At 37.6% G+C, this 12,409-nt stretch overlaps 1 protein-coding gene across 1 annotated transcript in view; it reads right to left on the bottom strand.

Annotated features, from left to right (window-relative positions):
- Window positions 1–10,934, bottom strand: part of itga11a (integrin, alpha 11a) — a 69,732-nt gene extending 58,798 nt beyond the window's left edge. The window contains exon 1 of the mRNA XM_082162235.1: window positions 10,776–10,934. Coding sequence (XP_082018361.1) covers window positions 10,776–10,833 — 58 coding nt within the window. The 5' untranslated portion in view covers window positions 10,834–10,934. The remainder of the gene's footprint in view (window positions 1–10,775) is intronic.
- Window positions 10,935–12,409: the final 1,475 nt, after the last annotated feature.

The following is a 12,409-nucleotide window of genomic DNA, read 5'->3' as shown; positions in this document are numbered from 1 at the left end:
ACAATTTTTTACAAATATAAAGGCCAAAATATGTTTGCAGTTACATGTTAACAAGGTCATATACTCAGGTATATTTAGGCTAATAAAAAAAACAAAAAAAACAAGAGTAACACAAACAATCTAGCTTGTATATTGTTGTGTTACTTTTGACCCACCTGTGTGTTACTTTCGTCCCAACTGACGGGGTCGAAAGTAACATGAGCAGTCTTAAGTTCAAAGTGAAATTATACTGAAGTCCTTCTACATTTTTACAAAATACCACCTGGTATTGATAGACCACACTTGTGAGTGACTGACCACAGCAAAAATATATCTCTGTCTAAAACATCATCTTTTCAAATTATGTTTTTCTGAAAAATGGTACTTTCGCCCCTGCTCTCCCCTACTGTTTCTACACAACACACAGACGAACAGTAAACAGAGAGGAAAGTAAACATTTGTTTTTTTGTTATTGGCCTTAACCAAATCACTTGACAGATTTGCAGACAAATATGCACAAACTTAAAGTCATTTGTATTGATTTTTTTTATATATACAGTGCCCTCCACAATTATTGAACCCCCTGGTAAATATGATCAAAATGGGCTGTAAAAAATAAATCTGCATCGATTATCCTTGTGATCTTTCATTCAAAAAATGTGCAAAATTCTAACCTTTCATTGAAGTAAAAGAATTGAAAGTGGGGGGAAAATCACATTATGAAATAAATGTTTTTCTCCAAAACACGTTGGCCACAATTATTGAAACCCTTTTATTAAATACTTTTTGCAATCTCCTTTTGCCAAGATAACAGCTCTGAGTCTTCTCCTATAATGCCTGATGAGTTTGGAGAATAACTGACAAGAGATCAGAGACCATTCCTCCACACAGAATCTCTCCAGATCCTTCAGATTCCCAGATCCATGTTGGTGCTTCTTCTCTTCAGTTCACTCCACTCATCAGGTCAGGGGACTGAGACGGTCATGGCAGAAGCTTCATTTTGTGCTCCACAACAAATTTTTGTTTTGATTTTGATGTTTGTTTTGGATCGTTGTCCTGATGGAAGATCCAACCACGGCCCATTATAAGATTTCTAGCAGAAGGCGTCAGGTTTTGATTTTTTATCTGTTGATATTTGATAGAATCCACAATGCCATGTATCTGAACAAGAAGTCCAGGACCTCCAGCAGAAAAATATGCCCACAACATTAAAGATCCAATGGTATATTAAATTGTACACATGGGGTACTTTTTATCCTTGTGTTCACCAAACCCATCTAGTGTGTTTGCTGCCAAAAAGCTCTGTTTTAGTCTCATCTGACCACAGAACCCTGTGTTGTTTGAAGATCCAGTCGTGTCTGACAATTAAATTTGCTGGAATTTGTTTTTGGATGAGCGAGGAGGTTTTTTTTTTAAACCCTCCCAAACAACATGTGGGGATGTAGGGGTTGTTTGATAATTTTTTTTTTAGGCTTTCTGACCCTAAGACTCAACTAATCTCTGCAATTCTCCATCTGTGATCCTTGGAGAGTCTTTGGCCACTCAAACTTTCATACTCGCCGTGCATTAAGACAGTATAGACACACGTCCTTTTCCTGGCAGATTCATAACATCTTTAGTTGGTTATAACTTCTTAATTATTGCCCTGATGGTCAAAATGGGGATTTTCAATTCTTTAGCTATTGTCTTACAGCCACTTTCTAGTTTGTGATGCTCAACAATCTTTTGCTACGCATCAGAACTGTATTCTGTGGTTTTATTCATTGTGATGGATGATTAAGGGGATTTGGCCTTTGTGTTTCCTCATATTTAAACTCCTGTGAAACAAGAAGTCATAGCTGGACAGTTTCATGTTCCTAGTCACCCTGGTGTACTAAAAAAGGTAAATATTAATGGGAATATACTTCAGAGATATTTTACTCGTAAAAAATTTTAGGGGTTTCAATAATTGTGGCCAACATGTTTTGGAGAAAAACATTTATTTCATAATGTGATTTCCCCCCACTTTCAATTCTTTTACTTCAATGAAAGGTTAGAATTTTGCACATTTTTTGAATGAAAGATCACAAGGATAATCGATGCAGATTTATTTTTTACAGCCAATTTTGATCATATTTACCAGGGGGTTCAATAATTGTGGAGGGCACTGTATATTTCATTCATTGTAATTACATTTGGATAAATTTGGATAAATCCTTGGATAAGGATTTTCTCTGAATAAGCTGTTGTACTCAGATTTGGCTTATTTACAGAATTTGTCTTTGTAGTGAGTATTGCCTAAAATGTAAATGACTGAGCAGCAATGAGTAACCCAATTAATTAAAAATGGTTTGTGTTAATTGGGCTTTTTGAGGCTTCTTAAAGATGTGGTCCAGAAATCCTCCTTACATGGAAAATAATCAATAGACACTTTGATGTTTTGAGGTTTCATCCTATTCTGAAAACAGACTGTGATATAACAGTGCTATATCTCCATCAAAGTTCAAAGGTGTCTCTTTTTACACATGCCATCCCTGTATGGATTCTGCTTATGTTTAGAAAGGCCCCTTAAAGACTACAAGATCCTGGTCAATGGATTAACAAACACCTTCATGGAGGTCCAATGCTGAAGCCCCTTCATAATCAGTTTAATGCTCAAGATCATGGAGAAAGCCTGCATGACTTTCACCGCTTGACCTGACACTCTCCAACTCTGTCAACAGACTCTGGTGTGGAAGAGACAGGACTATTCAACCTCATTATGGATGAGACTAAACAATAAAGCTGTCAATCACCACAACAGATTCGACTGTCTGTCCATCAAAAAAAAAGACATAAGTACTGAAGTTACACCTATGACTCACAGAGCTCTTACAGGCAGGGCCAATTTCAGTCAAAATCAAAAGACTATTTTGTCTTTTAAGTTGCTTCCTTTCAGCACCATAATTATGGCTTAACCTGAAGCAAAAGATGACTGTTTAGGCTACAGATACTTTTTTTTTTTTAATTAAAGGCATAGTCCACCCAAAAAAATGAAAATTCTGCCATCATTTACTCACCCTCGTGTCCTTCCAAACCTGAATGACTTTCTTTTCTGGATCAAAAGAAAAGAAGAAAAAATATATAAAAATAAAATAAAACATTCTTCAAAATATCTTCTTTTGTGATCCAGAGAGAAAGTCATAGATTTGGAATGATGAGTAAATGATGATAGAATTTTCAGTTAAAGGGTCAGTTCACCCAAAAATTACTCACCCTCGTGTCGTTCCAAACCCATAAGACTTCAGTTCATCGATTTATGTCCCTCCATTGTCAGCTACGCAACAGAACCTGTGACGCTTCAAAAAGTTCATAAAGAGATCGCAAAACGAATCCATATGAATTGAGCGGTTAAGTCCAACATTTTCTGAAGAGACACAATCGCTTTATATGATGAACAGATTGAATTTAGGCTTTTATTCACATAAACAATCATCAACTCACACATCAGTTGCGGTAAACCAACAGGAGCTCAAGCATGTTTGCTTGACATGTGAGAACCAATGAGGTTCATTCTCATGTGTTACGCCAGGGGTTCCCAAACTTTTCCATGACAAGGCCCCCAAATACTACTAGGTTCTGGCCAAGGCCCCCCTTTTGCAGGATGTGTTATTGAACCCATCTACAATACTGCGGCAAATGTAGAAATAAATAAATAAAACATCTAGGTGAACAAAAGATTATGTGATGGTGTTTGATACCAGCCAATCAGAAAGATTATAGAGATGAACCGATTACAATTTTCAAGACCGATTGAGTTTGACCTGCAGATACAGATTTTAGCCGATTCTGATTTCATTTTTTCTAACCACTTTACAGCGCACACAAATATTTATTTTCTATAAATATATTTTTTATAAAACACCACTTTTACCCAAACTGATTAATAAAAACAAGTTTAAATGGGTAAATTTTCTATAAATATTTTTTAGTCTTCATTTTCTTTTCTGACATAGCCTACTCCAGTTTTTCTTAAAACACACTATAGCCTACATGCAAATTATGTGCATTTTTGGTATTTTTTGTGTGAAATCATATTTATTTTGTCCATCAAAAGTGTGCTTTCGCTTTAATTGAGCGTGAGCAGCGCAGCAAAAATAGACGGCGCCGAAACCCTCCGCTTCATACTGCTCACGGCACGCGACGCTCCGGCTTGACGCTCACGCGCTGCTCCTGCTCGCAGTGTGAATGCACTCACTGAACATGCACGGCGAAAAAAATTTGCGCTGCTCACGCGCCGCTCGCGGTCTGATACGGCCGTAATTCACAAGGTTTCCTACATGTGCGTTCTGTGTGCACGTGTGATGCTGATGTTACGCGATGTTAATCATGCGGCGCCCGAGTGCATTTGAATCGGCATATGTCAGACTGAAAATCGCCCGAAAATCGGCCAATTCTGGTCACCAGCCGATCAATCAGTTCATCTCTAAAAGATTAGCATTAAAAGTATAATGTTCAGATAGGCTATGCAACAAATTATTAACTTATTTCATAACAATACTCATATTAACACTTTTTTTTTTGTGACGTTTTTTAACTTTTTTTTTCAACTTGCTGCGGCCCCCCTGGCGCCCCCTGGCGGCCCCCCAGGGGGCCGCGGCCCCCAGTTTGAAAACCCCTGTGTTACGCAACACGTTTGAGCTTCCGCAAGAGGATTGTTCTCACGCGTCAAGCAGATCAATGTTTATTTTTGAATAAAAGCCTAAATTCAATCTGTTCATCATATAAAGTGATCAAGTCTCTTCAGAAAATTTGGACTAAACCACTCAATTCATATGGATCAGTTTTACGATCTCTTTTGCGTAGCTGTCACTGTAGGGGACAGAAATCTCTCAGATTTCATCATAAAAAATCTTCATTTGTGTGCCGAAGATGAACGAAAGTCTTGCGAGTTTGTAACGATATGAGCGTGAGTAATGAATGACAGAATTAAAAAATTTTGGTGAACTATTCCTAAGTAAACAAAACCGTTTAGTATTTGTGAACAGACTTGAGCAAATAATGTCAAATAATCATGTCGTTAACGATTTTAGCGAATATTTTTTGATGCAGGTCTCAAAGGTAGCCATTTCATGTTATAAAACCTGTGAATAAAGATCAATATCCATAAGCATAAACTAAATCTAAAGCAGGTGCTGAACTAAAAAAAAAAAAAAAAGGTTTGATCCAAGTGTAAACACAATGGTTAATTTACCTAAGAATCATATTGAATTACACCGTTAATCTCCGCTCTGAACTCTGAACGGCAGCATATGGATGTCATAACCTTGCATTTCCACGTGTGCAAGGTTATGACATCCATATGCTGTCGTTCAGAGTTCAGAGAATGAATCAGTTTGACAAAAAAAAAAGGCAAGGATGCAGAAAACATACAATGGGGTCTGATGAAACGCCTGATTCTCTCTGGTGGCCCCAGGTCTCTTTGCCTCCAGTTTGGCCTCTGTACCAATGGAAAAAACAGAGGGAAAACATCCATCTCCTCTGGATTAAATTAAAAGACTAAAGAAAAGGTCTTTCAAAATAGAAAAAAAACGATTTATTTTCCAGCTATCACCAGGGAAAATGAAATAGTTTATTGATGACAATGCTGATAAGTACAATGTCTGCTTCATGCAGGGATGCAGTTTCCATTCAGCATATTATATCTTGCAGAGGATTGATGGATGAGATGAAGAGATCTTCCCCTTAGTAGAGGGCAGAGGAGGAGAAGTGAAGTGCTTTTAGCATCCCCCCCCTCCCCCCCTCTCCCCCTCTCTCTCTCTTTCCCTTTCCATTTCCCACGTTCTCTTTCTGTAGACAAAAGCATGAATAATGACAGGCTACTGTTGTGTACAGGGATGATGTAAAATCATTTTTGCCCATTAATCTGTTCAGGCACAAGAATGCACAGGGAATAATGTGAACCACATGTCTTTCCTAGCCTCATTTTTGGTCACTGCCTTTCACAGAAAGTGATAAACAGTTGAGAGTGATGCTGCCAGTCAATGACGTTTTATTCTGATTACTGTATGTCCCACTGTGAACTGCAATGAAGGCTTATATAGAGAAACTCAAATTGACCCCTGCATGGACGGTTCACACACACAGACTTATTCTCATCAGATCCTCTATGCCCTTCTTTCTTCAGTTAAGAATGATAAAAATGTGTATTTGACAAACGGATATCCTAGTTTCCAGCCCTTAACTAAATTTGAGAAGTCAAATATAATAAAATGTATAATATTTCAATTGTCTTGCTATAAATATACAAATCTACAATAGAATTCAAAAGTTTGGGGTGAGAAAGGTTTTTTTCATGTTTTTAAAGCTCATATGGCTGATTTTTTTTAAATTAAAACTATAAAACAGTAATATTCAGAAATATTATTACAATTTAAAATAAGTAAGTGTTTTTCACTTTAATATATTTTAAAACGTAATTAATTCCTGTGGTCAAAGCAGCATTTTCAGCATCATTACTCCAGTCTTCAGTGTCACACGACCCTACTGAACTCAGCCTAATATCTGATTTGGTGCTCAAGAAACAGTTCTTATTATTATCAATGTTGAAAATGGTTGTGCTGCTTAATAGTTCTGTGGAAAATGTGATACATTTTTTCAGGATTTTTGATGAATAGAAAGATCAAAAGTTGTAGTAAAGTGCACTACTGTCGCTTTTGATCACTTTAATGCATTCTTGCTGAATAAACTTGCTGAATTCTTGCTCTTTTTGACTTCAAATTTAGAGGGATCTAGCATTAAATAAACTGGATCTAACAAACTCATATAATTACCTATATAAACTCATATAATTACTGAAACCATATAATTCACTTACATGGCAACATACTGTTGCACAAATTGCAACACTGGCCAGACGTCCACAACCTTTTGATCTTTTTTCCCCAAACATTCTCTTGGAAGACTTCATTTAAGAATAGCCACAAAAATGAGAACCTTACACATGCATGAATCTAAATATAGATCCATTGGCTGACCAGTGAAGAAGAAAAACTTAATAACACCTGTGATAATTAAAAACTTAGATTTTACCTTTTCCCCCCTAAATTCTCTCCCCCAGTCATTGATCACTTTTTCCAAAGTGGTTTAAATACACATCTGAGGCATCCAGTCTGTTACTGAAACCAAATTGTCCCAGACACCATCTGAGAACAGCTTTACCCTTGAAAAAAGAAAGAAAAAAATCGAAGGGAAAAAATAATGAGAAAGAGAGGGGAGTAGAAAGGTTCTAGTTTCCATTTAAAAGCACTAACGTGGCAGACACTTTAATATTCTCTGTAATATCAGCAGGTCCTATAGAGTGGGTTTCCTGTGTATGGATTTCTTTGCCCAGATAAATAAACCTCAATACAGTGGCTGCAAGGGTTGCGCTGTGTGTCCAGGCCAGGCCTGCGCTGTTTTGGACCACAACCAAGCTACAGGAGCCACACCACAGTCATACTGACAGTGAAGCTCCAGTCTATGAGAATGTCCATGGATCCTGAAGACTAACAATCTGCCAGACCTTGACAGACCCATGGTATAGTGATCGGGATTCTTAAAGAGCTATACACTGAGATGCAGGTTTGAATCTGCCCTACATCATGTTGTAGTCTCATTCTCCTATTTCTCTTCATTTGTCTTTTAAATACAAATCTTTCACATTAAGACCGCATCTTCACTGAAAACCTAAATGTATCAATACCTTGTAATGCAAATGTTGATTATGAGCATTGTGCAAGTACACACCACTTCATCTTCCAAAAACACGGGTGTTAAATCCTATTGATCTTCTGATGAAATTAATATGATTATGCTACATGCTTGATGTTGTCACCAGACAATTAAATAAGACAAAATTCCAGCTAATACCTGAAGCTGCAATATATTACAGTAGTCCTCTAAAAAATAATCAATGCCACATGCCCAGACACTGAAATCTCAATCAGATCGTAATCAAAATCATAATATTTCTAAAGAAACGTTTAAGTTGGTGTTCGTGGCCACATCTGTGGCATATCTACTGCACACCAACCACCAAAATCTCATTCATAATCAAAACCCACATCACCAATACTGATGTACTACTAGACCGTAGTTAGAAATGCAGCTGTGTACAAGCCCACATGTGACAAAATCTTCTAAACATCTGCTCACCCCTCCGTCATCCCTTCCCTCCTTCACAAATATTTACGTGAGGAACTGCCCTGATGCTAATGAGCCTCACTGATGCCCACTGGCGAGGATTATGGGCCAGCAGATTGACTTTTAATAAACTCCACATGCCGGAAATGCATCTTTCAAACCATTGCTTTGAAATGTTATTCTGCTTAAGATCTCATGGACTTTATGCTCTTCCCTCAGGGACTGATATACATTCTGTTACACTCACAGATTAAGCTTAAAATGACCAGACATTGCTCATTTCATGCTGACTTTCCAACTGTGAGCTCTGTGGTCTGGAAAGCTCATTGAAGGGCTGCTGAGAGATGGCTAGCAGGGGATGAGCCTGGTGGCCTTCGACTGGGTTTGTGGCTAAAGTAAACTCTCTGTGAGGCACGTGGCATCAGCAGACTGATATACACCACAGTCAGGCATTACTCACGAGTTCCTCACCCACACAAAAAATTCCTTCATTATTATTACCTAAGTAGTACTCCAGGTAGAGGCATCTAAGATCACAATATTTTATCTTTAATCGCAGTCTGAATCAGCTGCTACTAACATTAAAGCTCTTACAAACTTCAGAGATAAATAGAATACAGCAGTTTCTTTACACCATAAATCAGCCAGGAAACAAACATTTACCAAACAACAGCTATTCAACCGACATTTTCACATATCGTTCCTATCGTGGATATCTCCAGCATCAAAGCAAAACAATTCCTATTTTAATCATATTAGTTGTGAATGCAAGTTTGCAGTCTGAATTGAATGTGGTGATAAAAAATTGTGGACGAGAGCTGCATGCCAAAACAGATAGCGCGTAGTCCCATTCACGATCAAGTGAGTCAAGCGAGTCGGTTCTTTTAGTGAATCATTTAAAAATGTCACTAGTTTGAATTAGTCTGACGAATCCCTCACTGAATCAATCAGAGTGGTTACTGAATCAACATCTGATTCACTTATTGCAAATGATTGTTTCTTTCAGCTATGTCCGTCTTCAGTTCAGTATTTTTTTGTACTGAAGGTTCATGAAACATCAAACGGAGTCGTTACTGACTGGTTGTGTGGAACAGACCCTCTACTAAGCCCTGTTGTCACATTTACCTGATCTCTCAGAAAAAAAAGGTACAAAGGTCAATGGGGGTACTACTAAAGCGAAAAGGTACATCTTTGTACCTTATTTACCCCTAAATGGTACATAATAGTATCTTATACATAATTTGTACTTATTAGTACTAATATGTACATATTAGTACTTTAAAAGTCAATTTTTATACTTTAAGTGTACATATTAGTAAGTGTATATTTTAACTTTTGTACCTTAGGGTACTGTCCCAGTGACAGCTTTGTACCTTTTTTTCTGCGCTTGCTTTCGCTGTCAAACATGAAGCCAGAATCGATCACACTTGAGGGAATTATCTCAAGAAATGCAAGTATTATCTGGATTAACCAACTTTCTGTCATAGTCGGAAGACTATTCAAACATTGTTGGATTTGGAAAATATGGAATTGTTCTATTAATTGGATGTCAGTGTGAACAGATGAATATTTCCTTTCAGTATGAACAAGTTGAATTTCATGCGGTTTTGATATCATTCCATCGCAACATTTGTAATAATTGTGCACCTTGCTCGAGCCAGAGTGTATTTGAGTGCAGGTCAATTTAGGAGCATCTGATTTGAGCAGAAAATCCATGTTTAGGCCACATTCAGCTGCTAAGTGAACATAGAAGTTGCTTTGCAGAAACGTGTTAATGTAATGTGAACAGGGAAAGGCTAAAAGGAGTACAATAGACAGTAGTTTGTACTATAATGTTTACTTTGCTGGACTTGATTAAAATTGGCCCGGGTCACAGCTGGCTTACTGGCGACTGGTCAAGATGAGTAATAAACAAACTAAACAGAAAAAGCATGTTTGAACATACCAACATACACATGTTCTTTATATCTCTCTCACACACATTAGTCCTTGATTATTACTAGTTCCATCAACAGTTACACATACATTTACTTCTCTTTTAGCCAATCAAATTACATAAAATCAATATTTGGCTATTTTCATTCTCATAGCCTTCTTTATTTTGCAGATGGATAGACAGACAAATTAAATTAAAGACCTAAAACATGACAGGACTGGTGAGGAATGCAAATTTGATTAAAATTTTCTCAGAGACCCTTGACCCATGACAGCACTGAACTGCAAAAGTCCTTTAAATATGCTGTCAAGAGAGTCATTTCAGAAGTGAACTTTAATCTTCCCCCTCTTTCCCAGACACCGCAAACAATTAACTCCCAATACATCCCTGATAAAATCTCCCTGCATTTCAAAGTATGCAAGAGCTAGGATGGAAATTGGAGCAAGGGTAAACTCCAACCATTCCACAGCCAATCCAGCATCCCTATCTATCACAGGAGGTCAGTGTAACAGCGCCTGACATTGGAAAGCAGACGTGGGAGATGCACAGTGCTGGGATACAATCCCATGTGCTCAAATCACATCCATGGCACTTATTCAATTCTCAAGTTGCAGAGTATTTAATTCAGTTTGGTAGTATCAATGGAGCGTTTACTTACTGCTTTGCCTCTCTTAAATGTTTTTAATTGGAAACAGGCAACACACGCTAACACACTCACCTGGCATCACGCTCCAGAGAATCCAGAGTAGGTGGGTCCAGTAGTACTCCATGTGCATGTGCGAGATGGAGAACGAGACCGAGTGCGTGTTAGTGTATGTGTGTGTGTGTGTGTGCGTAAGGATGGGATATCCTGACAGTGTGCTCTCCTGTACACCCGGCTCTGATTGACTCTACTGCTCCTAAAAACACTCTATATCTGAGGCAAGGAGGAGGAGACAGTGGCCAAACTAAAAGGAGGTGCTCATTCAGCCAAAAGACAGATCTTCACTCTTTTTCTTTCTTTCTCTCTCTCTCTCTCTCTCTCTCTCTCTCTCTCTCATTTCCTCCCTCTTTTTGTCTCTTCGTCTGTCTGTCCATCTATGCTTGATTTAGGTCACTCTATTATGAGCTCATGCATTGCTCCTGAAAATGCTTTTTGAGAAGAATATGGAAATTCAGGTTTCAGGGATCACTTTACATCACCTCTATGGCAAAAACTGATCTTCCATAATCTTCTAATTTGCTTAACAAGCAGTTTAAACTGCATACTTTCGGAAAGATGCCCTCCAACTTGATTGATGCAGAGATTTGTGGTTAACATAGCTGCATGTTACCATATAAAGCCCACTGACAAACTCTCAGCAGAACCTCAGACACCATCCAAACCACGCTATACCCAAGCATATAATTACAGATTATATAATAACTAATACTGACGTTCTGGCTGCTCTAATAGTGAAATATGGCCCACCTCCATTTCAACTTGACCTTGAAAATAGCAAAACCACAGTTACTAAGTTTTGGTCAAAATGAACATGCAGTGTGTTGTAATCGTACACACCAGTAAACTACCAAACATGTACATAATATCCTGATTATAAAAATCACAACAAGAGCAAGATTTCTACGAGAAAATATCTACTTCAAAATTATGCATTTAAGAAATTAAATGATTCTAAAAAAAATATTGATTTATGACTTATGAATTTCTGATTTATGGATTTCTGATTCACTAGTATTATCCAAAATAATAATAAAGTAAAATAACATTATCGTTGGGCCTGTAGCAAATACACACATCTTGTTTAATTAATTCATCATCATGGTGTTTTAATACATTTTTTCATGGAGTTAAATATATAAATTGGTTATGTCTCTAGTCTGAAACCAAAGTAAAACATCTGATGAACATTGAGCTGATTTTACTTTAAACATAAGTGACCAAAGTAAAGGGTGCTGCTTTCATTAAGAGTACTTAAAAAGCCATCTTTTGTTTTCCTTTCATCAAATGTTTCTATCAAAGCCAGGCATAAAAATGTGCAGTATAATTCCCCCTCTTTGGAAATGAGGCAGCTGGGAGTTATAAGTTCTTTCAAATTCTGCAAAGGACTGCATAGTCAAACCATTGAGCATAGCAGTTACTCCAACAGACAGACGCAGGCACGTAGTGAGAGAAAGAGTGAGACAAAGAGATGTTTAGGCCCTTGGCAGAAAGATTTAGTGAGTACACCTGGGCTCTGTTCTAAATGTGAATACCATCAACTGATTCATTTGCTAATATTGAATGTAGCGGGCAGACCAGGGACAAGTTGCATAAACATGTGGCCATTATAATAAAGTACCCCTGTAGTCAATAATTGTATCCCTTATCTC

Source organism: Leuciscus leuciscus (genome assembly GCF_965113295.1).
Source record: "Leuciscus leuciscus genome assembly, chromosome: 2".
NCBI classification, from domain to species: Eukaryota; Metazoa; Chordata; class Actinopteri; order Cypriniformes; family Leuciscidae; genus Leuciscus; species Leuciscus leuciscus.
This window is presented reverse-complemented; position numbering and strand designations above follow the sequence as displayed.